The sequence below is a fragment of the Dromaius novaehollandiae genome, chromosome W (assembly GCF_036370855.1).
Source record: "Dromaius novaehollandiae isolate bDroNov1 chromosome W, bDroNov1.hap1, whole genome shotgun sequence".
Taxonomy (NCBI): domain Eukaryota; kingdom Metazoa; phylum Chordata; class Aves; order Casuariiformes; family Dromaiidae; genus Dromaius; species Dromaius novaehollandiae.
In genome coordinates this window covers 20,080,996-20,107,369 of record NC_088130.1, presented here as the reverse complement: position 1 = coordinate 20,107,369, position 26,374 = coordinate 20,080,996, and the positions used below count along the sequence as shown (strand labels likewise).

At 38.7% G+C, this 26,374-nt stretch overlaps 1 protein-coding gene across 8 annotated transcripts in view; it reads left to right on the top strand.

Annotated features, from left to right (window-relative positions):
- The window catches only part of LOC135323468 (semaphorin-4D-like), a 104,356-nt gene that overhangs the window by 59,388 nt on the left and 18,594 nt on the right, over positions 1–26,374 (top strand). For all 8 annotated transcript variants that reach the window (XM_064499821.1, XM_064499820.1, XM_064499819.1 and 5 more), the window contains exons 4-16: positions 6,720–7,114; positions 9,528–9,673; positions 10,975–11,037; positions 13,005–13,103; positions 14,329–14,422; positions 15,429–15,542; positions 16,574–16,725; positions 18,446–18,621; positions 18,733–18,889; positions 19,691–19,913; positions 20,348–20,463; positions 25,100–25,272; positions 25,612–25,655. In XM_064499821.1, the coding sequence (XP_064355891.1) occupies positions 7,021–7,114; positions 9,528–9,673; positions 10,975–11,037; positions 13,005–13,103; positions 14,329–14,422; positions 15,429–15,542; positions 16,574–16,725; positions 18,446–18,621; positions 18,733–18,889; positions 19,691–19,913; positions 20,348–20,463; positions 25,100–25,272; positions 25,612–25,655 (1,651 nt within the window). In that variant the 5' untranslated portion in view covers positions 6,720–7,020. The remainder of the gene's footprint in view (positions 1–6,719; positions 7,115–9,527; positions 9,674–10,974; positions 11,038–13,004; positions 13,104–14,328; positions 14,423–15,428; positions 15,543–16,573; positions 16,726–18,445; positions 18,622–18,732; positions 18,890–19,690; positions 19,914–20,347; positions 20,464–25,099; positions 25,273–25,611; positions 25,656–26,374) is intronic.

The window sequence follows — 26,374 nt, the reverse complement described above, 5'->3', positions numbered from 1 at the left end:
TAGTTCCCTTCTGCACAGCTAGGCTGAGGACCGACCTGCAGCTGCAGTGCGTGCAACTTCTGCTAGCTCAGATGCTGAGCTGTCCAAGGCCAAAATTTGTTTTCTTTTTCTTCACAAGACAAACAGAGGCAAACCAATTTGCTCTTTCCTGTTGCTCTTTGGAGTTGAAGACTAACAGAATACTCATAACAATCGACTCATAATCATTTGAAAAATGGGGATTTTAATCTCCTATTTGCTGTATTGTAATCTTTGCTTTTTTCCGGCATGGCAGTAAGAAAAAGAAAAGGAATTTTGAAATTTTGAAAAAGGAAAGGTGAGTATCTCTTCTAGTGCTCCATTCAACTTAGGAAATACTCCCTGCTCTCAAACAGGCCTTCGTTTCATGAGTACTACTTAGTGGTGCATTTAACATGCAGGATCGAGAAAATGTTCAATTTCTGTCTTCACAGAAGGTTTCAACCTAAAGATTTTAGGCAGAACTTAGAACTGAGAATTTAAGTTTACTCAGAATTTTTCTCCTCTTCTAGCACTAACACGCATCCTCCAGCAAACTCTGTGGTGTAGGTAAAGACCACATCAGATTATCTTTAAAAAGCTTCATCTAAGTTGTAAGCACTTGGCAACTTTAAAATACAGCCTGAAATATAAACAGTCCCATGCTTTACATTGATATTAAACAATCACTAAGGGCTATTGCTCTGCTAGTTTGAGGTTTTAATTTACCTCGGCAAAAAATGAGTTCACTTGTACTGTATAGTTTAAAAAAAAAATAGTTTAAAAAAAATTGTTTAAAAATCATGTTTTTCATGAGACAGTCTAAAAATGGCGATGTGCTTGAGGTTGTGAAAGGATGAGAACTAAAACAAAGGATATTTCCTGCCTGTCCCTACGAGTCTGAAATAAATATGTAAATAAAGCTGTGTTGTCTAAGGTAAATTGTATGTTTCTTACTGTGTCATTTTGATTGCTTAAAATGTAAGCATTGCTCACTTTTCCTTCAAATTCTATTTTTGGAAACAAAAACTTTGAGCAAATTGGAAAAAATTGGGTTTGAGAAAAATCACGCAATGGGAGTTCTGCGTCTGTGTGTTTTTGTTTTTGAAATGAATAATAAATTTTTGTTATCAAATGGGCATCAGTAAACCTTGAAGCAGGTCTCTATGCTGTCAAAGTTTTGGAAAGCCTTTGAAGAAAGTTATTTTGGGAAAGCTTACAAGTTATGCCCTCTGTCAGATGAATAATTCAACCCCCTCACCCTTTTCTGCCAGAGGAAGCAATTCACTTGAAAAATTTGCCTATCTCTACATATTGGCCTTCATATCCCTAATCGCAGTAACGTAAAACTTTTACAAACACATAATTAAAATACTTTATTTAAAAATACCATGGTAAGTTGTCTGGAAAACCTTCAGCAGTTTTACTCTGCTGGCTGAAGGGGAGAATGCCTTCCAGGCAGTTAACGCTTACTTTGAGGTCCAGACTTCATTTGGTTTGCATCAAAAGTTGAGTGGTGCGAAAGTAATTTCATGGAAAACACAGGGAAGTATAAACATGTGAAGATGCTCCTTCTAGTCCAGAGGAAGGTGATCAGTTGTGTTGTAAGTCTCATCAGAGCTTGCATCACTCGTAATAATATAGTTGTGTACTTCTTTTGACATACTTTTTCTGCCTTTTTATTTTCCTTTATTTGGAAGTGCAATGGATTCTTAGAGTTAAAAGATAAACGTCTCTGTGGTAGTGAGAGGCCCAGTTATATAAGTCAATTGTACATTTTCTTGATCAAAAACGGCCAGGCCCGCTATCTGGGCAGATGATTTGGAGTACTGATGTGTTTCTGCCAGCCAGGGCCATACCAGTGATTTCCCTCAGTGTTTCTATAACTCATTTCAACGTCCCGCTGCCTTCAGCGGCAGCTCAGTGCTTTCTGTTGCCTGGCATTTAAATCACTGTGGCTAAAGCAGGTCTATAAGCATTTAAAACACTGTAGACCTTTTTGCATGAACTCTCCTTGTTGTCCCTATATGGCAGGTGGAATGTTATATGGTGTAAATGTGTCTTCTGTGGAGTATCAGGAGTTTCTGAGTACGAATGGTGACCCTTGCTACTCTACTGTAGCATACTCTGCTGTAGAAACCACCAAGTTATGGAAGAGCTCCAACGTAGCGCTGGCCTCAAACAATGTCTTTCGAAGTAATATGAAAACAGCTTGCGCTGAGCAAATGTCTTATGAGGGTTTGTGAAATGTGAGTGGTGCAGGGGGATGGATGTCACACATTAGCCGCACTTTGTATAATCAGTGTTGCTTTTGCAGCTGCCAAGGAAAGAGAAGAGAGAAGACCGAGGTGTGGATGTGTGAGGAATGGAGATTTAGGGCCTCGGGGTGGCAGGCTGGGGGCTGGGCTTGGGGGCTGGAAGCTGGTGGGGAGCACCGAAAGTGGGTATGTTGGGGAGGAGAAGGGGAAGGCGAGTCTGGGGGGAGGAAGCAGAGATGGGAATGTCAGCACAGAGCCGGGTCGGATTGCAAGAAAAGAAAACCCGGGGGGGAGAGTAAAGAGTAGTCATAAATGAGAGGAAGATGACGTGTATGCTTACTGTGCCTGGGAGCAGCTACTCCATTAATACAAGCGATAGTTTCTTGGGTATCATGCAGATCCCAGTGCTAATGCTGAGTATTGTGGGTGTGCCAGTAAATTTTCATATGGTGACTTTTTGCATTTCAAGTGTAGATTTTTTGCAGATTAGGTAAAGGCTTCTTAGCAAAGATAGATAAACATCCATTTAGCAATTTGTGTAATAAAGACCAGAATTCAGAAGTTGCACAAGGCAAATAAGTATTTACTTTACAAAAAAAAAAATACAGGTTTCAACATCAGGTTGCAAAATTGGGCATTTCCTGACTTTGGAGTTCCAGAGTTTTGATTGCTTGGATAACTATTGTGTGTACAGGAATTACACTTGAATGCAGTTTTACCGTGTTGACTGGGGGAGAGGACATAGACCTCAGAGTATTTGATGGTGCAATTTATTAATAATTAATAAATTAATTTGGTGCTGATAAGAGTTGCTGAACTGGCATCTGCAAAAGAGGAAACTTTCTACCCCCAAATATCTCTCCATGCTAGCTTGCTTTTGCATCATGGAGGATGCGAAAGATAACTGTTGTCTTCTGGTTGGTTTCTCAAGGTTGTTAGCTTTCCCATTGTAGCACTTGTGTTTTGGGATGTGGGCATCTTTCTGGAAGAAAACAGCCCAGGGCACTGTTTCCTTCCAACAGATCTGCCAAATAATTAGATGATGCATGGTCAAGGAGGTGATGTTGGGGCAGATGTTTTTCTGTCTCAGCAGAAGTCGAGATCTTCCATCCAACTTCCTCCTCTTATAATTTGTGTTAATATTTTCCATTGGTTGTTCTCTCATAGAACTTAGGCAGCTTGAGTTTCTTCTTTATCTAACAATTTCATTTTTCTCTCCTCTGAGACAGCAGAAACTCAATTCTTTTCCTATTTTTCTGCCAGTTCGCTAAAATTATTGGTGTCACAGGAATCTTCACAGCTCTGAGATTCCAGCTGTGCTCTGCCAGACTGACAGGAGCTCTGTTAATTGTTTCTTCTATGGTTGCACTGTTTTTTAGTCACCATTAATACAAGCATTATGGAGAGAACATGCAAGCAGTGTATGCATTGTTCTGCTCCAATTCATCATAATACATTGCTATAAAAACATCATCAAAAACAATGTCAAAGACATTGACATCAAAACATCAAAAAAAAAAAGGTTTAAATTTACCTGAGATAATTATCATTTTACAGAAAAGAGAGGTAGACCTGTTGTCAGTTTAATTAGATTTAATCATAACTAAGCACTTCAAATTTTCTGTGTTATTTCCTAAGTGTTCTTGTTTTCAAGCACATTGTGGCTTGTTTTTAGGAGTAAAACCTAAAGCCTTTGGAGACCTAACTTTTCAAAAATGCAAAGCACTCAGATCTAATCAAAGCAAGCGAACACTGACAGAGCTGAGCTAATTTGGAAATTAGGCCATTGTTATTTTTCTTGCTCTTTCTCTACCCCATGTGTTATATAAAACAGGTTCATATTAGATTATGGTTGACTTCCCAGAGGATGTGAGTGAAGTAGTTATTCCAGATAATTTTCAGCACAGGGAGGGGAGAGTAATTAAATTGAAGGCTAAATCAGAGGACAAGGTCCTGAGTGCATTTTCATCTCTACTTAAACTAATGGGAGTTGAGAACATAGTGGATCTTGCACGATTTGGTACTTAATGTTCACTGTGATCTGTCCCGTCGCCTTTTTGAATGTGCAGAATTTTACCCTGTTGACAATTTCTTGTAAGTCAAACTTTTTAATATGGAAAAGGAGCCATCTTGCAAAACTCTACAGTGGGAATGAAGTGACAGATTTCTGCTTTGTGTAGTCAGAGAAATTCTCCAGCAACACAGGAAAATAAGCACTAACTGACCCAGCCAGACATTTTTTTTTCTCCTTTGAAAGGTAATATAGTTTGTTTCAGATTTTGTTGTCATTTTATTTTTTCTGAGGAAGGCAATTTAGCCCAAGAACATAACCATGGCAACAAGGATACTCAAGATTTTCCATCATGAGGATGTGGATTTGCTCATCCTATTTTAATTTTGAAGTCTGGAAAACTTCATGAACTTTAGAAGTCTTCTCTGGAATACCTCTCCCATATAATATTATACACAGATGATTGCTTATAATTGGGACTGGTGCTGTGTAATTTGTTTCGGCTTTTTGTTTTTTTAAAAAAGGAGGACTTAAGGGAGAACTGTTTGCTATGTGAAGATCTGTGAAGAGTCTTTTCAGTAACTCAAGGATTGCATGAAAAAAGGAATAATATATAGAAATACTAGCCAAAAGCTTTTTTCAAACTGCTGTTTTCCCTTACAATTCCATTAAACTAAAATTGCTAAACTGCTTTTTTCTTAATCATAGAACTATTGTTCACTCTCTAAATGTTTATCTGTAAAACTGCTTACATCAAGATATTTGTGAATGTGCTACCTTGCAACGCTGATGAATGAGGAAAGCAAAACATGGAATTGCTTATGTATAACGATAAACAGAAAAGATGCAAGACAGAAAAACGAGCCTAGTAGATTTCCTAAAAATACAATGCCTTAAAAGCCAAAATGGCTTATATGGTCCATTGTAACAGTTGAATCTGTTCCAAAGGGGATACTAGAGCTTAAAAGAAAAAAGAAAGAAAGAAAGAAAGAAAAAATGTTGTTTTAATCCCAAGTTCAGCTTAAGCGAGCTTATCTTTATGTTGGGGTCCTTTTTAGTAAAGATACAGAGAAACAAAAAAATTTTTTTTTAACCTTGCTGATGATATTTTAGCAAACGAGGTATAATGACTTGTCCATCTTGTACATAGTCATGTTATTTCTGTGGTTGTACCTGTAGATAGATGTGCGGTCCTCCCTGCAGTTCCCGGAGTCTCCTTGATTCTGCGTCTTAACCCCCAGACCTGCTCTTCCCAAAGAGGCTGTCAGCATCATGCTTCTCCTAGCAGAAGTTCTTGCTGCAGTTGCTGTTTAGTTTTTATTTCTCTCCTCCTTAAATGCTCCTCTTCTTAAATATTAGTTAGGATTTTTCAATCTTTCCTTGCCCTCATGCTTAAGATCCTCCAGGTTTTATGGTTGTCTTGGGTCGTGACATGTTTAATAGTAGCATCCTACTGGTTTCTCGGGCCATAACACAGTATCAATCTGGTGCATTTTGTGCTTTGCTACAAAGGGCATCTTGCTTTTTGCTCCCTCCCTGAGTGTACAGCCATATGAAGGTCCCCAAATATTCATCTGAATGCAGTAATCTCGTGATTAATGGATGCACTCTCCTCTGAACAGTCCATACTTAACGCAAATACTTGCAAGAGTCTTGACCTAGGAGCGATTATAGGAAGATGGGGGCAGTGGAAGCTCTTGTAAGATGGCACAAAAAGAAGTGAATGTTCTTGTGATCATCACTGAGGACAGCTCTCTTCTTTGGCCTGGGGTTGACAGCTCAAAGAGCAACTTTCATGTGACTGTCTAGCACTTTTCTAATATTTAAGCATTTTCTCACTTTATTTGTTTCTGTACATAGCACGTTAGCTCTTTGTTTCTTTAGCTATTTTTTCTTTCTCCCCCACCCCAAACCCAAGTGCATTAGTAGCATAAAAAGACGTTGCTAAAAATGAGACTTCTGTTCCTAAGGTTCCAAGAATGGGAGATGGAGTAGATTTTTATAACTGCTATTTAAAATTAGTGCTGCTTTTTAACAAAGTTTACTTCTGATGTCCGTAGCTCTCTGAACGTAGGCTTAGTGATTTTGTTATCTTGGTTTGGGTATTTCATAGGGGTGGGATTTTTTTTTTCTTTTTTTTTTTTTACTGTTAAAAGAAAGAATATGCAAATTAGAGTAGGATTCTGTGTAGTGAACGTAAACAACAGTTCAAAATATTTATACTGTGCGTTCTAGATGAAAATGATTGCTTTCAATAATTGCCTGTTTATCATGTAACGTGGGATTTTTAAGAATCATATTTTCACCAATTAATGTACTCCTTACTTTTTATCCAAATTAAAGTATGCAGACAGCTGTAGAAGTATTTCAAGATCCGTGCGTACAACATGCTATTTTTGGCAATACTCAGCCTGCTTTCTCTTCTACTTCTTGCTCTCCTCCTCTCTCCACAGTTTCATTTATTTCTGCAACCAAACAGAAGAATGTTCTCAGTGGTGTTTCTCAGCAACTCTTCAGCCTGTGGAAAGTGTGGGCAGTCTCTTTATTCAGCATCCTGGAAAATGTGCGTTCCCTTGAAGAATTGATCTGCTGAAAGCGCATACTTAGAAGATTGTTCCAGCCTGCCTTAAGCACTGCTTGAAAGCCCTGAAATGTCTAATCTCTAATAGTGCTTGGAGTTAGGATTTCTTCTGCCGAAGAGACACTAGCTGCTGCAGTTATCCAAGGAGCGCCAGAGAGCAAGGGACGCTTAAGATGGCTCTAGGCGTTTTATGTGCGGTGTGGGGCTTGTTAGTGGAAGTAGCAGTAGCATTTGGTCCAGTACCAAGGATCACTTGGGAACACAGAGGTAAGAAGAAGAACTTTAATAGTGTCTTGTACGTCATTCTACAGTATCTGGGTTTCTGCGTGGTTCAAAGCTTGTTGCAGCCACGCGCTGTGCCAACCTGCTTGCTGAAAGTTTGGTCAGTTGTTGCTGGTTTTGCTCAACTCCTAAAGTGCTTAGGACTTGAATATGCAAAAGTTACTTAGGCACTCAGTTACAACTTTAGATTCTTCAAGTAGTTCTGAAAAACTGATTTTTTTTAAAGGAGGAATTTCAAATTGGACTTTCTCAGCTGGAGGATCTTGAAGCTGATGTTTGCTCCAAGGGAAGAACACAATATATGTATTTTGTTTTAATTATGTTATTTTTACTTTCAGTCTGAACAGATAGAAATATGTGTCTCTCTAGCTAATAATTCTTTTGTGATTTTTTTTTTTTTTTTAAGACTGAGATGTAAGTATAGTGACACTAAATATTCCTGAGCACTAAAAAAAATTACCAAGTGGAGGAAGGGTAAGCATTTGACCCTCTTCCAGCTGTGTTATACAATGCCTAAAGTTGAAACAATCTAGCCTTTCTTTCTTTCTTTCTTTTTTTTTTAACAGAAGATGACATTCCCTATATTTGATTTTTCAGCAAATATTCATAACTTCTGTAATACAGTCAGCAAAAGAAGACAGATGTGGCACAGAGGAAGGAAAAGAGGATCAGATATTCCCTTGGGGTCCTGTTTGAAATTTTAGCCTCGGCTAGAACAGAGCTCTAGAGCAAGGACTGTAAAGTAGTTACTTGCTCCTCTTCATGAGTGTGTCCCCCCCACTTCACATGGCATAGATTTTTTTTTTCTTTTTTTTTTTTCCAGTTTTTAAAAAGTTTTGTCTTTTTTCCTCTCCTTCTACCACTCATAGGACTTAGCAACCATAACTTATCCAAGTGTGCTGTGACAGACCAGGTATATGGGCAGTATGAAGAAACATTCTTGAGGAAAGATGTTAAATCCTGAAGAGTCATACTGTAGGAAGAGATAAATGGAGATTAGGAGTGTAATAACAATGAGCTGATTTATGAGATGGCTCGAGAAAATGTTTTTCCTGATTATTGGTGTATAAATAAACGAAATGCTGATGTACTCTTTTTCAGAAAGAATGGTCTAGGCAAGTCTTCTAGTTCCTACTTAAACTCCTTGATGGTCCTGTGTTGTAGTGTAGTTAAAATTTGGCAAGCTACTATTTAGTGGTAGTACTACTAGTGATGTAATTCACCACTGACCTATATCCAGTTTACTCCAAAAAAATGGAATTTACTTTCATTCCTGCTATTTCTGCCTGTCTCTTGTCAGGTAAAGATTTTTGCGTTCAAACATGAGAAGCCTGCTTTGAATAGCAGTAACAATTTACTTCAGTGGAGGAATGAACATATGGAGTTGTATGAGTTCATCCTTTTGGGGAAAATTTTCCTGCCAAGTGAAAGACTTCCAAATGACATGCTTGAAAATCAACTTTAAAATAAATATTTCCAAAGTCTCCTAGTTGAAAATGTTCAATACCAAATATTAAAATTGGGAGCAATAATAGATTATTTTCTACCTATATCTTTAGAAAAAAAGTTTAATTAATCTTGTGATAGTTTCTTGCACAAAATACAATCTCCCAAGCTTTCAGTAATTCTCCCACATTGGCTGTACATGCAGAAAAAATATTTCCGTATATTAATGATTTTGTATCATCTTTCTCCAAACCATTCTGTTCCAGCTTGCATGCTTCCTCATTCCACTGTCATTTTTCCTCATGTCTCCCTGTTTCTCTTATCTGCTTCCTTTTCATCTTGGTTTTCCCTCACATTAGTTCTTTCTAACCCTGTGCATTTTATCTCCAATCTGCACTTCAAAATCAGCTTATTCACATACTATGAAAGAAACCTTTTAGCTTCTCTCTGTCTTCTTTATATTATGGTTGTAAGTTGAGGTTTCTTTTGGTAAGGTAAAGGAATTGTTATGAGATTGGGGAAGGTGCAAGGAACGTGGTAACTTTTTAAAATTTTCCACAGCAGGTGCATATGTAGAAGGGAGAAGGTGAGGAAAGAGCTGATAGTGGATGTGAAGTGTAAAATGGAAGGGTAGCAAAAAGGAATTAATGAGTGGAGAAAAAAGGAAGGAAGACATGAGTTACAGGGGATGACCAGAGGAGGAAATGTTTAGCATTTGCAATTGAACTGGTAAGCGGGGACTGAGGATTTTGATGCTGCTGATGGGAGATGCTGTTGCTGCTGAATCAAGCTCCTGAGAGGTCTCTCATCTGTTGTATGTGTTGTCCCTACTAAGCTTTGTTGCTTTCAAGATATCAAACGAATGTTAGACAGCTTAGAAAAATGACCCATAAACTTGACCTTAAGTGATTGTGTTTCTTCATGCGGTGCTCTTTTCCTTTCATTTCAACAGAGGTCCAACTAATACATTTTCATGAATCAGAAGTGTCAAACTATTCAACCTTATTGTTAAGTGAAGACAAAGATGTTCTATATGTAGGAGCCAGAGAAGTGATCTTTGCATTAAACTCGGTGAATATTGCTGAAAAGCAGCATGAGGTGGGTATACGTTTCAATACACTATGTTCCATTTAAAAATCATAATCCAAATTTTGACTTCATTTTCTGATATCAGTAGCACTGTACTTTAGATACTTAATACCTAATAGAGAAGGTACTCTGCAGGTTTGTGCTGGTTGTGTGTTATTTCTAGAAGACAGTTTGAAGTATAACATGCCATCAAATGAGAGGAAGAAATGAGAAATTGGGAAAGACGGAAGTTATTATAGGCCTTCTAAGGCATTTTCTTTTTGAGGGCAGGATGGTGGACTAGAGGGACCTTTGGTATAAACCACTATGGTGCTTCCTAGGCATGTTTTTTATTATCAGGAATGGGCCATCTCCCATTAATCTAAATTAGAGAGAAATATAATCTGAAATGGAAGAGAAGTTGGAGTTATGCTCAATAGTGGAGTACTCCTGTCCCTACAACCCAGGAGTGGCAGGCTGCAGACACGCATTAAATGTGATGCAAGCCCTGTCCGTTCGGTTTCAACTTCTGTTTTATGTCTCTAGATGTGTCTGTACAGCAAGCTGCGGTGCGGAGAGACCTGATTCAGCTTGTTCAAAGTTAGCTTACTTGCCAGAAGCCCTCTGGATGTGCTGACGCTGGCTCCTCGGGGTAGCTTAGTCCATGCAGAAGTCTGCTAACAAGGTTATATTGCTTTGAGTCTTCCTCGGGCTCCTGTTTCTCCCTGCTTCAGGAGCACAGGCAGACGCTCAGAGACACAGCACAGAATCCCACCCAGAATGTTTTGGAAAGACGCTCATATGACTTTTTTTAATTTGAACAAAATGTTCAGGGATGATGATAGGAAATTTCACCAGCATATAAAAGTGGTTTTCAATTATGAGTGTTTATAACTATCAGAGCTGTAGTCCTATGTGTAATAATGTATATTGGTCCAATATGTTTCCTTTGGGGGGTGTGTGTGTGTGGTTGTTTTTCTCCAGTGTAAATAAAATTGAGAAGTACTTAAAACAGTTACAGTTGTATTTCCCTAATGCATATGGTTATGGAGAACTTAATTAGCAAATTGAGGGGAAACATGATGATGTACCCCAAAAGACAGCAGCAGTGGTTCAGAGCTCCCTTAATGCACATGGGTTTGGAAGTGTGGCCTCCCCAGAGGGCGAATGGCTTTGAATCTTTGAAAGTTGCCTGCAAAGCATTTGCAGCAGATAGTCTTCGTAGAATTATCTGTTCTGTGATAGAGAATTGCATAAGCAACATCTGAAAATCTTGTAATTTAATTAGAAGTGCTTTGAATTTGCCTATTTGTTGCTTGTTTTTGCCTTAGTTACACTGGAAGGTCACTGAAGATAAAAGAACTAAATGTGCTGTCAAGGGCAAATCGGAGCAGGTATGTTCACTGAACTTTGAAAGAGATATTATACATCTCACTTTAAGAGCTATGGTGTTAGCAGAAGAAAGGTTCTGACTGTTTGAAATTAAGAATTTCAAATAATCACTATAATTCTTTAATTAAGCTGAGTTTTAGAAGCTGTGGCATGCTTAGGGTTTTTTTGATTGTTTTTAATTTCTAGTTCAGTGTTTCTTCCTGGTGAATCTTTGTTTAAAAAAAAAAAAAAAAAAAAAAAAGAATCTGAACACACCCTTATATTTAAGGTTAATAGTCTAACTGTTTCTATTAAGCTGATAAACTAGATTACTGGCACTGCCATAATTAATAGCAGTAGTGTTTTGTTGTTACAATAATTCCTCCCCAACATTTGATTTTACAAAATGACCGATAATTGTGTTTGCTCTGCTTTAGGGTGTAGCCTTTTTTAGGCCAACATTTTCTCACCAGTGTTATTTTACATCTGTAATTTATATCCTCATTGTGATGCTCAGCAGTGTACTCCTTGCAGGAGCTCGGTGCTGATTTGGCCGCTCGAGCGGTTGCCCAGCACCGGGAGAGCCGGCTCTGCTCCTGGCTCGGCAGCGTGGGCAGCTCAGCCCCGGCTTCCCTCAGCCTTTCTGGGAAGCGCAGGGCTGCTGGCATGCAGGCCGGTTTGCTCGTACGCCCTTTCTGTGAAGAACGTTTATCTAAGGTTTTTGACTATATGTGGCTCTACCTTTCCTCTTATCTCGAGTGACACCAGACAGTATAATAATAAGGTGAAGTGAAGGCTTACTTAGCAAGATTGATTGCAGGTTTGAAAATGGGAGATTGCAAGCACCACAGATACAAAATGCAGTCCTGCTCTGTGCTTAGTGGGATTTGACATCAGCACCACTGTGCCTGAAGTTGCTTTGGCGCGTGCTGGTTACAAAAGCCCAGGTACGTCCAAGGCTGACAGAGGTCCCGCGTTCGTGGGGCTCCTGGAGATCGGAGCGACTGCTCCCCGCCTTAGCTTAACGTCCTGCCTTCTCTTGGCCTGTGAACAATCACGGCCACTTACCTACCTAAAGCGAGATGTGGTGGGCATTTAAGGACCATTTCCTCTCTGCCTGACTCTTCTTAATGTAGTCTTAGCATGTTCTTTGTGTGGTCCAGGTTCAGCTGGGGATGTTGATGGTAAGGTTCATACATGGTCCTACTGAGTAGTATATGAGCGGAGAATTTCTTTCTCTCACACAAAGGTGTGTGCACGCACACACACACCCACACTTTCGTAGACACTGTGATCTTTGCCTGTGCTTTATAGAGATTATTGTTGATAATTACAATGGATGCAAACCCAGTAAACGAGTACTTTGCATGAGTATACCCAGAGCTGCGAGCTCTTCTGCCTTTTTTTTCTGCCTGCCATATGCAAGTGTTACTGAATTGCACTTACTTCAAGCTGTGTTTTTTTCCCACTGTACTCTTAATCTTTTACTAGTAACTTTTGTACTGTAGCCGTGATGTGTTTTGCATAGTGTAGTAGTTTCACAACTGTCAAGGCGTTAAGCTGCCGCTACCACCACTTCTTACACTAAAATGGGTAGTCCTCTCCCCCTCTGGTGTCCGCTACCCTGTCTAGTGCCAGCAGAAGCAGTTATTGTTGGCACTGGTGCTTTCATGCAGCAATTTGGAATTTACCCTTCTAAGTGGGTTGGTGTTCAGATACGCTACCCTGATAGGTATACTGAAACAGTGGTGCACTGGTGACTGTGGGAAGCTAGAAGCTACAGGACTGCGTGCGACTGCATCTCAGGTGGCTGCTTCTCAGAGATGATGGTGTCATTCAGCATTACGTCTCAAGCTTTGGAAATACTCATGTGGTGTGGCATGAGTAGCAGTGACAGAAGAGTCGATACTACAACTTTAATTGGTTATTTATTTTGGAATGTAGAAGTTGTGGTTTATCAGACTGGTCCTTTTTTTGTCCTCTATTGCAGACAGAGTGTCGTAATTATGTGCGTGTCTTGCAACAGCTGAATGAGACTTTTCTCTATGTGTGTGGAACTAACGCATTTCAGCCAACCTGTGATTATCTGGTAAGAACGTACATGCGTTTTGTCCCAATAATAACTTGAACTTAAAAGCAGCTCATGTTAGCAATGAGTTAATCTGTGTTCCCAAAGACTATTGCAATTTTAGTGCCAGTCATAGCCTTTGAGGCATTTTTGATATTGTCTCTCTGTAATGGCAGAAAATGGAATTACACTTTAGTGTTCCCTTTTCAAAACTTTTAATGAATTATTGATTCACCTTGGTTAACTTTTTCTTAGCTTTCATAACTCTGTGTATTCTACATTAGCTGAAAAATATTTTCTAAAACTGAAATGACATTCTTTGTGACTTCCATCCACTTCTGACTCTCCCTGAAATTTTTCAGATTCCTGTCTCTGCTTGTCTTGTCTCTGCTGCTGGCTATGTCATAGCTCCATAATGCTGAATGGTTCAGAATGAAGTCTTGGCGCAAAATCAAAACTCCCATTTCATGTTGCTGACTCCGTTAGTGTTCTCCACAATGTAGATCTTGCATGGTTCTGAAGTTCAGAAATCTTGTAATTTTGCTTGACTTGGTTTTTTCTTGTCTCCTCTGTCTGTAAGTCTGTCTGCCATCACCTCTGCAGCATTGCCAGAATTCGTTGTCCTTAGCCTCCGATGTCTTTACTATACACTAACAATTGATCATTTCTCCAGTGTTGTTGCTGCTGTTCTCAGTCATCTTCCTGATCCTTAATCTGTCAATCTTTAAGGGGTTTGTAAGGTAGCAGCTAAAGTACTCCGTTGCTATTTAAAATGTAGTTGGATTATACCCCATTTCAAAAATTTAACATCTTCCTACAAATTGCTAAATCCACTTCAGAATGCCTTCTTGATTTCTAAAGCTCTTCCTTTTTCTGCCATCTAGTTTAATAATTGCCTGCTTTTCCTGCCCATCAGTTGACTCCTCTGCCTTTCCTGTTGTTGGGCTTTCTGGGTGTTCTTCCTTAAGGTCTCCCCCTCTATCTGGAGTTATCTTTTTGTCTTCTGTTCTTTTCTGCTCCTGCCCTCCCAAATCATAGGATCATGTTTCCTCTGTCTGGGCTTGAAAAGATTCTCTGAAAATGCATATGCCTTTCACAATCTTTCAAAACATGTATTTGATGCTGAAAGTTGATGAAATTGTCTGTTATTTAGTGTTGGCTTTTCAATTATTCAATCACCTGACACGTGCAAAGATTAAAAAAAAAAAAACTATTGCTTTCTGGTTTTCAATGTAATTTTTTGCAGAATTTAATTTCATTTGAGCTTGGAGGTAAAAATGAAGATGGTAAAGGTAGATGTCCATTTGATCCTGCTCAAAGCTACACGTCTGTTATGGTTGGTAAGTTCAGACTTCGCATAGTTCATCATTACATACAAGCATCCAGTCCTTTCCTGTATCATTCTCCAGTTCCTCTCAAGATGCTAGATTTGGTCCCTTCTTTAAATCTTTACTGTGTATCGAGGCAGGCATAGAAGTACCCTTCTTTAAATCTTTACTGTGTATCGAGGCAGGCATAGAAGTACTTGTGTAGTCAGCTTTAACATATTTCTTCAAAGGAGAGCTTATAATTCTTAGCTGTTTCGGAAGTAACTTTTAAAATATGTTAAACTATATTCTTAAGTGTTTAACATGTTTAGTCTGGGTAGTCTAAATGTGATGATGTATTCATTCACCACGTACTTCGGTTGCCTCTGTAGTGTCAATTACTGTCATTTCAGTAAATTTAACAAGTGGAATTTTTAGATGTCCTGAAGACATCTCCATGAAACAGAATAGGGAAGTGAGATATTTACTGCGAGTGTATTACTGCACGATTAAACACCACCGAATCTTGATTTCGTGAAACCCGAGTTCATGGCTGTTTCACAGTGTCATAAGATCATAAAAGACAAGCTTAAGTAATACAAAATGGGAAATGAAAAAGAAAAGAGCACACTCATTGCATTGTTGTCTATATCCTTAAAAATTTAGTTTCAGTAATGTTGGCATAGAGGAGGGGGGAAAAACAATTATGTTCCAAAACTTGGATGGCATTTAGGTAACTTGCCTTTTCATACATAAACTGCAGGTTTATATATTAAATATTAAGTACCACAAGAATAGTGATGCTGACTTTTGTTAGTTGTTTGTGTTAGAGCAACGATAAACCAAGTATAAAGTGTTCGCTTTAAAAATGGTCAGCAGAGATATAAACATTTAAGTATGTCTGGGGCAATTCAAAGGAAATCCTTGTTTATCTTTTCTTATGGGAAGTTTTAGCTAACATATTCTCTTGAAATATTTTTGTACCTTTTTTGGTATTCAACGCATAAGACAGTCTAAAATATTTGTTTTTGTGTTAAAGATGAGGAGCTTTATTCTGGGACTTCTTACAATTTCTTGGGAAGTGAACCGATTATTTCACGAAACTCTCATCAGAGTCCTTTGAGAACAGAATATGCAATACCTTGGCTTAATGGTAAGTGGGTGTGAGAACAGGCCAAAACAAATTATTTTTCCTTCTTCAAAGTTACAGTTCCAGACAAAGAATTTAAGTCCCTTATCAGAAGTAAGGGAGAACTGCTTTTGTTGTACTGGCATACATTGACCTCTGAGTGTGCCTACAAGAGATTTAATTTTGAAAATTCAGGACTTTTATCAGCACTGACAGTGAAAACATGTTAGAGACATACAGGCTTGACTTGATGTTAAAGGGCTGCACTTTATTTTGTATTCACTCGTTCATCTTTGCTATGTTACGATATAGCTTGGCAGTAAGGAGGAGAACCTTTTTTTTTTGCCTAACATATATATTTTCAAACTGAGCTGAACATGGTTGGCAATTATCTCAGTTCCTGAATTTCAAACCGAGTTTCGTGAATACTCAAAAGGTTTGTGGTTTTCTACCAAAAAGGACAAAAATCATGGTTAGCATGTTCCAAAAATTGCCTTATGGCCAATAGCTACAGCATACTGAGTTTTGTAATATATTTTGTAATGCTATTGTCATTTTTAGTATTTCAGTTAACAGCATGGATTTTAAGTGCCTGGTACTGTGCATGCCTACTTTAAGGAAATTTGCTTTTGCAAGAGAAAGATGAATTAAATCTTAAGTAAATTTTTATGTTCTGATTTTATGTATTAGGTGTTTGATGACAAGAATGTGATTATGTGTATTTGAGAGCCATCAGGATTTGGGAGCGTGGTTAGTGGGGGGGTTTTCAGGGCTGCGCAGACTCTGTAAGAGGGTTGACTTTACCCCTAGATTTGCAGGTGTTGCTAGCTGGCCAACCGTGGTAAGTTACCACTCGTAGGTCTCAGCTAATTCTATCATCAAAGATGAATGAACCAGAATATACCATTTCCCCTCCCTGCGTAGGCAGGTCACCAACTGGAGAGCAGTTAAATGCAATGGGAGGTTTGGAAGAAAGACGACTCCTAGAGAATCTTGAAATTAAATTTGAAGAGTTGTATTTAATACAAAATTCTTTTCTTCATTTGTATCTGTAGAGCCCAATTTTGTTTTTGCTGATGTGATTAGAGCAGATCAAAACAGCACAGATGGAGAAGATGACAAGATATACTTCTTTTTCACCGAGGTGTCTGTGGAGTATGAGTTTGTTGGAAAGCTGATGATTCCAAGAATAGCTAGAGTGTGTAAGGTGGGACATAGTTCTGTTTCCTTTACTAACTCAGGTAGATGTTTCTAGGAATAAAAAACACTTATTACTGTGGACTTTTTGTGTGCAGTTTAAATAGAAATGATCAAGCTTATTCTCAGTGAATCAACAATTTTAATCAGTTCTTCATAACCTGAAGCCTAGTTGGCAATTTGGGAACAAATGCTTGTTTTAATTCCACACAGTGTTGAGATTTCAGTACATCTCATTAGTAAAGTAATAAATAATTATAAGTAGTAATGTAAAAATAAAGAAATGTCTCCCTTTTTAATTTTTTTATTTTATGGCTTTTGCTATTGTAAGTCTAAGTACAAACCCCTGAAAAAAACGTAACTTTCATTGGAGCTGAACAGATAGGATGTTTGTCCAGAATCCAAGTTATTTTCAAGTAGCTGCAGACAAACAAAACTGCATTCCCCCGCAGACACTGCTAGTTCTTGACTGCAGTGTAGCAGATGGCACTTCCATGACGCTATTGTAGCTACCATCACATCAAAGAAAACAGTCACCAGCAGCCTGATTCTGTCACACTTAGCGTTTAAACCTTAATATCTAAGGCTGAGTCAAGTACGTACTCAGGAGTGTTGGTTAAAAATCTTCTGACGAAAGAGCTTTTTCTAGTAGAAAACGTCGATTCAACAAAAACCTTTGATCTGGAATGTATCAATTTCCTCAGTATTTTTTTTCAACAGGAAACTTATCTAGCTATTTCATTTTGATGAGGTTGAAATGTTTTATTTTGACTTTGCTGTTTTATATTTAAACATGAAAGTCAAAACATCAATAACAAGTTAGTGCCCTTGAGATTTCCATTAAATAAGCAGCTGGAGGCAGGTTTACATGGAGCTTATTAATATGGCCTTCTGCCCACTAACAGCTTGTCCATGCTTTAAAATGGGAGTATTGTAGAATATGAGTGTTCCATTGCTACTGCCTGTTTAAAACAGAAATTAATGGCAGATTGCAAAAATATAGGCAATTATATGTAGTTCTTTTTTGAAATGTTGCAGATTTCCCTCAATATTTTGGATAGCAATATTGGATAACAAACAGGAAATATTTTTTTTGTTCAAATATGTCTGCTTCTGAAAAGAAGTAGCGCAGCTGCTGCTTGACAGTCAAGTATTTTGAGACATTTGTAGGCAATATCTCTTACTTTTCTTTAAGCCTTGATCCAGCAAATCACTAATAAAGGGGGTAACTGCGTCTGGGAGCAGGCTGTCACGTGCATTTCTTCTGATGAAACTATGGAAACTAAGTGTATATTGCAGCATCAGAATTTAAATTATTAATGCTTAGATGTCACACAATTGATACAATGTTGTTTCTTCCTTTTAAGGGACAAGCATAATATCTCCATGCTTACTTTAATTGCTCTAATGAGCACACTTTTTTAAATGAACGTTCAATTTACCAGGTATTGCTAAGGTGCAGTTCATGTATAAGTTGCATGTCTCATCTTACCTTCATGTGTTGAGAGAAACAATTATGTATTATTTTTCTTAAATCAAAATGCTTTCCTGTGACTTCCTTACTTTTCTGCTTATGAATATGTTAATATTTCTTGATGTTGCTATAGATTAAACATGAGAGAATATCAGGGGTTCAGTAGTCCTGTGCTGTGTACCAGTGGTTCTTGAATGAAAAAAATGCAGTCTAATCCCTCCCCGCAATGCATCATTTTCTTCTTTTCTCTCAAAAGAGGGACCAAGGAGGATTAAGGACTTTGCAGAAAAAATGGACTTCCTTTCTCAAGGCCAGATTGATTTGTACCATACCTGATAAGAATTTAATCTTCAATATTATCAATGATGTTTTTATTCTGAAGTCTCCAAGTCTGAAGGAACCAGTGATCTATGGAGTTTTTACCCCACAACTGTAAGTGTGATACAGCCTTTCCTGGATGAGTACTTTCAGCTCAGTTGGTTGCTGCAACAAGTAACAAATACTCTGGTGATAATTTTTTTTTCTTTCTTTCTGTACTTTTAGGAATAATGTGGGTCTGTCAGCAGTGTGTGCCTACAATCTGTCTACTGTAGAAGAAGTTTTCTCAAAAGGAAAATATATGCAGAGCGCTACAGTAGAACAGTCTCATACAAAGTGGGTACGCTACAACGGGGAAATTCCTACTCCTCGACCTGGGGCGGTAAGTTTGGATCTGATCGCTGGTGTTTTGTTATGCTCGAGAGTGAAGAAACTAGAAAAAAATAAATAAATTACCAATTATAACTATTAGTAACTTTAGTAACAGTAGTTTGTGTAATATTAGTCTGCCCTGATCTGGATACTTCTGTTGTAAAGACTTCTGAGAAAATTGCTTTAAGTAGTTTATCTTGAAGTTTCTATCTGGAAATCATTTGGGGTTTTTTTTGTTTGGTTGGATTTTTTTGTTATTTGCAGTTTTCATATTCTCATTATTTCGTTAGTAATTTTTTGGTGATGAAATAGATGTTGTTGTACATTTGGTATCACCAAAGACCAGAGGAGCAAAGGTGTGGCAATCCTTGCATTATCTTTCTAGTTTCAGCAGTTTTATCCGATGTAGCGCTTTGCTCTACAAACTGAAATGTTCATCGTACTGGGCCATTTCCTCACTTCATTTATCTATTTTTTTATTTATTTAACTTTCTTATGTTTCTGCAGTCATTTTGTTGCTATTGCTGAGAAATATGACAGTTAAAGGTAGTTAAGAAGCATGGGAGTCTGAGAAGATGGTTTTCCTAAAATATATTTTGGGCCCAAACAGAAGTGTAGTCCTCAGCTCAGGGACTAATGCTTTGCACAAGCAAAATGCTGCAAAAATGAGTACATTCCTGACAGAGTGAAATGAGAGAATGTAAGGGTATGCTTACTGGCCAAACCAATGCACAGAAGAAAGTATGTGTACCTGCTGTTGTCTCCATTGTGTACAAGCAAATGGCATAATTTGGTTGTCTTTTTTTGCCAGTGTATAAACAACAAAGCTGGAGCATCAAGCTACATGAGTTCTCTGAATTTACCAGACAAAACATTGCAGTTTGTTAAAGATCATCCTCTAATGGATGATTCAGTGACCCCAATGGGAGACAGACCCCGGCTAGTAAAACGAGATGTGAAGTACACCCAGATTGTAGTAGACAGAGTCAGAGCACTCAATGGTACCATATATGATGTTATGTTCATCAGTACAGGTGAGTTTTTCATGAACGCTTTGTTTTAATGATGCACTGATTATTTAGGATGAAATGTGCTGTGAGAGGAATCAGATTTCCATATTTGCAGTGCTTTACACCAGCTAGTATATTCTTTTAGAAAGTGAGAGGTCGTGGCAAGTAAGTGGAGACTCTTGCATGCTTTGAAGAACTACTGCAAGAAAGAGAACTGCAGAACTGCAAAAACTGCAGCAGAAACATAAATCAAAACAGGTCATTCGTTGTCCTGAAACAACATTTCTTGCTCGGTTCCTTATGATGGCAGATATAATGATTGCCATTGGCACAGAATTATGTGAAGTCTTCTGTTAAACAGTAAGCAGATTATCGAGACAAATTATAGCAAGTGTGCAAATTTTTCTTGCCTCTTTATTATAAGGCTCTTAGTGAAGCATATTGATTTGTAATTTCAGATCAAGGAGCCCTGCACAAAGCTATCAGCTGTGAAAATGGAATGCATATTATTGAAGAAACACAGCTTTTCCCAAACTTTGAGCCAGTCCAAACTCTCTTGCTTTCATCGAGAAAGGTAAGTACTATAAGCATGCATCTCCTTTTGCTCTTCCACAAGACTTTAAGGATTTATATTTAGCTTCGACGTGATGAGAGGCTAACACTATGAAAAACAATGAAGGCTGTACCTGTAACTTCTCACACTGCGGCAATATTGGATGCTGCCTGATAGGTAGTAGGTAGGTGGCAAGCTTCTGAAGCTCTAGATATGGGCAAGGTGGGGTGAGCACAGGTGTGCTGGTCTTTGCTCTGATCCCTTGTACAGGAGCTAAAAGCCATGATGTGTTTAAAGGTACCAGTTTTCAGATGGGGGTAGTGTAAAAATCCTGACCCCTTGTGGTCATTACAAATCCATGAAGAAAAATCCTCAGGAATCTAATAGGATAATAGTATATTTTTCTGAGGAAGTTAACCTAAGAAGAGAGCAGTCTATCCAGCAGAAAGACTAATTGTCTCAAATTGTATAACTAATTGATTGATTGTGGTTGTTTAAATGCCACAGGTTCTTGTGGGGTCACTTTATCATGAGAGTAGGCATGTTAGTGTCACCGTTGGTGTTACCTGCCAGCCGGGATCTCTCATTACACTCTGCTTTCCAGATGGAATTCCAACTGCAGCTCCAACTGGAAAACACTTGCTTTGCTGCAGGCTCTAAACCTGGTGGTTGTTCTGCATTATTAAACAATTGCTGGGTTTAATCTCAGAGTGATTTTGTGACAGTGGGATGATAATCACTGTGTGTAGTTTGCTAGTTAGCCTTCTGCTCTTAGTTACTCAGACTTGTTGGTTCATAAATGTCTGTGATATTATTATCATAAGCAATGGTTTTCAGCATCAGACCCCTCAACTGGGGAAACTTCTGGGCTTCTTGAGGAAAGAATGATTGTGTTCTTTTATTTATTTATTTTGAAGTGTCTGGTAGTGATACTGACATTCAGCAAATACCTGGTGATCGATAATTGTTCTGCAGTTAGGGATTTAGGAGTATTGCCAAGGTATCTCAAAAGCGGCATTTATTTTTGTGTGATATTTAACAAACTTTGCATGCCAACATGATTGACTCTGTGGAGAAGAACTTTATGCTGTTGTATACTCCGTAGTGCTCTCATGTTCACAATAGAACGAAATATCATGAAGACAGTATGCTTTTGATAGGTGAATCAACAGTGTGATACAGACTTCCATGTTCCTGGATTTCAGTAAAAATGTGTGTTATTTGTTTGTATGCATTGGTATGTATGATGCAATTTTCAACCACTATATGGTCGAAGCTCTGAAAGTAAGTTTACTATACTTGAAAGATAAGACAGTTCTTGTCTTCATTATATTTGAATTTATTTGATGACACGAGGATATATTTAAGAAATAATACTTCAAAAAATAATATGATGAACTTTTCCTTTTTTCCCTTCTACTGGGCAGTTAATAAACAGTTATAGGGGATGTAACTTACACTAAAGCACGTTTCTTAAAAATGCAAACATCCTTATATTCTTCAACTGATTAACTTTACCACAAATATGATTGAAATTTAACACACAGCAGTTTTCTTTGCTTACTTACTAACAGTTACTTTGCTTATTTCTTTTAGTCTTTTTTTACAATATTTTTTAGTTCTCTCTTTTCCCCAAATGTTACTTTGCTCTTCTTTAATTACAGAGATTTTACTGTAAGTAGACATGTATGTTGTGCAGTCAACATCTGCAGCATCTTTTTTTTGGTTTTGTCTTTTAAATGATAGTAGTTTGGCTTCTTTTCAAGCTTGTATACAAGGACGTAAGGGGCAAGGGATTTATCAGCCTTATCAGTGAGAAAAAGGATGGTGAATGTTGACTTGATAATCTCTTATTATGGCTATATATATTTATAAATGCTTTCAGGACTCCTCTGCTTCATCTAGAAAGAATACTTCCAATGATTTGCTTTGACTGGAGGCTTCAGCATCTGCCCTGTGATAGAAAATAGTAATAGATAACCCTTCTAATAAATACTTTGATGCCCATTCTCCTAATTATGGGTAAATCCCACAATCCTTCATATACTGGCTTAACTATGGTCCCTTTATTTTTGGAAAGGATAGGTGTTACAGCCTCATACCAAACACACATCATCTAGCAATTTCAGCACACACGTGATAGTCAAGTCTAGTGCAGAAATGATGGCACTGAATTTTTTATCTCTGAATCCAAGCGCCCAGTTCTCGCTTACTCAAGTACAACCCTCTAAAAGAGGCTAGTGTGAATGGAGCATAGGGACACATAGGGAACACATTACCTTTTTTCAGAGAAAGAGCTCTCAAAGCTTGGGATTTAAACATAGCACTACTTCCTGCAAGGCACCGTGAACGAGTAGTATTGTATCTTGAGCAAGGAAAAACCTCTGTGTTGCCAGAATAACCTCTGCAGCCGACACCTAACACTGAAGCAAAGCAGTGTAGCATACTCCCAAAAAGCTGAAGTCCTGCTGAATGATGAAGTATCTGGGGGTTGGGCTGGGGTGCCAGAATCATGAACATCATATTATTGTGGTACCGTCCAAGCTGGAGTTATTTCTGCTTCCCAGTGTGAAAGCACATGAAAGCTTTCCTCCTTGGACATCCAGTAAGCAAGTACAGGTAGTTACTACTGAAGTCCTTCACAGAGCTGGTATGCGGATATGTTTAGCGGCATCCCCTAGTAGATCTGTTAACCACAACGGCCCTCTGGAGTTAAGAACCCCTTCTGAACATCTGGCTGCAGTAGTCTCTGGGCCCTCCCCCATACGTTCCCCTTCTCTCAAGGGTGGTAGTCAGACGAGCCTGTGGTTGATCCTGGTAACTCCCGTTTGGCTGAAAGATTTGAAGCTGAAATTGTCTCCTCAGTTCTCCTTCTGTTTTATGAACTCCCTGGATGTAGCGGCTTGGTCCTATACGGAGACATTGCAACCCACATGCAGCGTTGCCCTGTCGGCTTGTATGTTAGCTATCAGAGCCTGGAGAGCTGGACGGCTCTCAGTGGGTCAGGGTAGCTTTCTGACAGTGGATGGCGAAAGGTAGCCTAAGTTAGATCTTAAGATCAAAGACTGCATTCGAATGTGTGTCACTGACAGCTGATTCTCTTCCAAAGCCCATCTTCCAGCACTGCCAGCATTTTCTTTTTCGATCCAGTTACCTCTTGCTATGTTTTCTAGTGTCCAGAGTTCCTTGAAAGTCTTCCGCACACATCAGTGGGTTTGAAGGACCCAACTTGACTTGTGCTTGATCTTGTAACCCGCCTTGAGAGTCTGTTAGTCAGAATGCTTTGGTCATTAGTTTACTCTTAGGCAGACTTGCTGGTGGTCACTGTATTAAGGAAAAAGACTGTGCTGAGTTGTTAGAGCAATACCTCCTTACATATCTTTGTGGAAAGGTAATAATGAGCTCCAAAACATAAATTGAGTCCTAGAAGGGCCTGTTAGTTATTTTCCTGAAGCTGTACTTGACTGTTCAGGACTGAAAGTCTGCACCTTGAATGTGAGGTGTTTTAAGAATCTTGCTTTTTACTAGCAAGCTTTTTTTTTTTTTTTTGGATATCCGCCTGTCACTTTGTGACCATGTTCGTCTTGCCAAAGAGCCAAGCCGCCTCGCTGCAAAGATGACCACTGAGTGCATTTCTGCAAACTGAGATCTGTACGGCTGCAGCCCCAGAAAAGCCACTCGGTGCTTGGACCCGACTTATTTGCTATGCCAACTGCTGGCGAATACTGATAAATTCACTCAGTATTCTACTCAGGATAAAATCAATCCACTGCCAAGGTGGGGTGTGCTTTTTGGCTTTGTGCACACAGCCTCTCAAAAATACTAGAGGATAGGCCAGTGATGTTTTGGGGTTGCAGCGTGGGGGTCTTTTCTGAGGCTTTGCATAATACAGGATAAATTCGCAATATACTTAGAGCCATCAGTTTCTACAGACTCTGGAACAGATGAGTGAAATACGTGTCTGCCTACCTTTTTTGGCAAGGTTGCTCAGAGTGAGTCTGGTCTTTTCCAGAAGTGCACGGAGTGGGATTTGCTTGTAGATGGATCCCCAGCAGCTGTAGGTCAGGCAGTCGTTGCATTTATCCCCCCCTTTTGCTAGGCTTTGTGCCAACACACTCTGTATTGCTTGCTAGAAAGCAGGCAATTTAATTCGAATCTCGTAAAGCCGACGCTGACAGGGCTGTGGAGATGTAACTGGTAGAGCTGAAGACAGTAGGGCTGCTCTGGGTATGGGGGAGCAGGAGTAGGCTGGAAACAGAGAAAGCCTTCCCTTTTCAGGCGTGTGTGTGCCTACTTGTGTCAGCATGCACAGATCTCTCCTCGTACAAAGATTGTCAGTGCATTCATGTTTTTGGAAAAATATAATAAAGCCACATTTAGCCATTTACTTGCCTTTCTCATAGAGTGTAGCTATTTCAGTTTTGTGTTCTTTTTGTCTTTTTCCATTTCCTGTATTGTGACTATTTTCAAGATCGGTTTCCTTTCCTTTTTAAAATAAAGGCTAATCAAAACAAATGACCATTCCCCCCAAGTTCCAGTTTTTGCAAACATATGGCTGTATCTTTTGCGTCGGTTTACTTTTAATCATTTTTATTTGCTTGATGAATTTAACATGATTGTTCTGCTTTCAGAAGGTGATCAGCTGTTCTTTTTTCAGGGCAAAAGATACCTCTATGCTGGTTCAAATTCTGGTGTGGTTCAGTCTCCTGTGGCATTCTGCGACAAGTACACCACTTGTGTGGACTGTGTTTTAGCAAGGGATCCCTACTGTGCTTGGAAACCCCTTGAAGCTTCCTGCGTTGATATTCTTAAAGAAAGTGAAATTGAAAGGTAATGGCAACTTTTGTTTACCCTACAGTCAGAATAAAAAAGTTCTCATTGGTACTGTGTATGTGCACTTACTAGGTCACATAATACTGAAACACCCACAGACCTTTTTAGAAGTGGTTTTATCTTTGCAATATTGTATCAGTCTTGCCCCTGACTGATAACTGGGATTTTTTTTAACACTGTTTTCAAATACAGACTTTTTCCTATCCATTAAATTGCATCTTTCAAAAATGTCTGTTTACGCTATTTAGATAAGATAAGCCTCATTTAGTGTAGGAGGATGGGGACACTGTAGGAAGTAAGATTTGAAGTCGTAATGTTCTTGACTTATTTTTACAGGAATTGGATTCAGAACATAGGTGGAGATGCTTCTTCTTGTTCTGGTAAGTTATGGCCTTTGAAAAGCCATTTCCCATATTTAAGTGGAATAGTGAAAGGGTTCTGTTTTATTTAGCTTGGTTTTCTGTGTTTATCTTGATATGCGTTTATATTTTACTAGCTATGAAATCCTGCTTTTTAATATTTGAGCATCTGTACAGCCTGCATATCATCTTAAAATGTCTGTATTCGTACACATTGCAGTGCACAAACTTCTGAAGTGAACTGGGGCACCTCAACAACAGCTTGTGAATGGGAACACTATTTACCATAAGTCCTTCTAGTACAGAGGCCTGTGTCTTTGTGATATATCATTTGAGATTCTGCTGTTAGCCTTGATAAGTGCTTGATTATTGTTGTTGGATCAGATGAAATGATCCTGAGAAAAGCAGGTTTTTTATGATGAAGTGAAGGAGGGAGGGGAGTTAAGAACATCATACAGGGCAGCTGAAATACCCTCCAGTGTGCTTTAAGGCAAGTAATCACAGATCTTTTTTTCTATAGTGTATGTTGCTGCCAGCAGATCAAGGAGGTCTTAAAGAGTAGTAGTGTTACAGGAGATTTGTATTGCAGCGAACAAAGCTTTTAAGAGTTTGCTTTACTCTGTATTATTAATCCAAGCATAGCATGGGTCACCATAGGAGTTCTTCATGCTTGTTAGTTACTTTGTTAAGTTATCATGCTGTATTCGGGTGTGCTGTAGGTGCTAATATTTTTAGAAGAG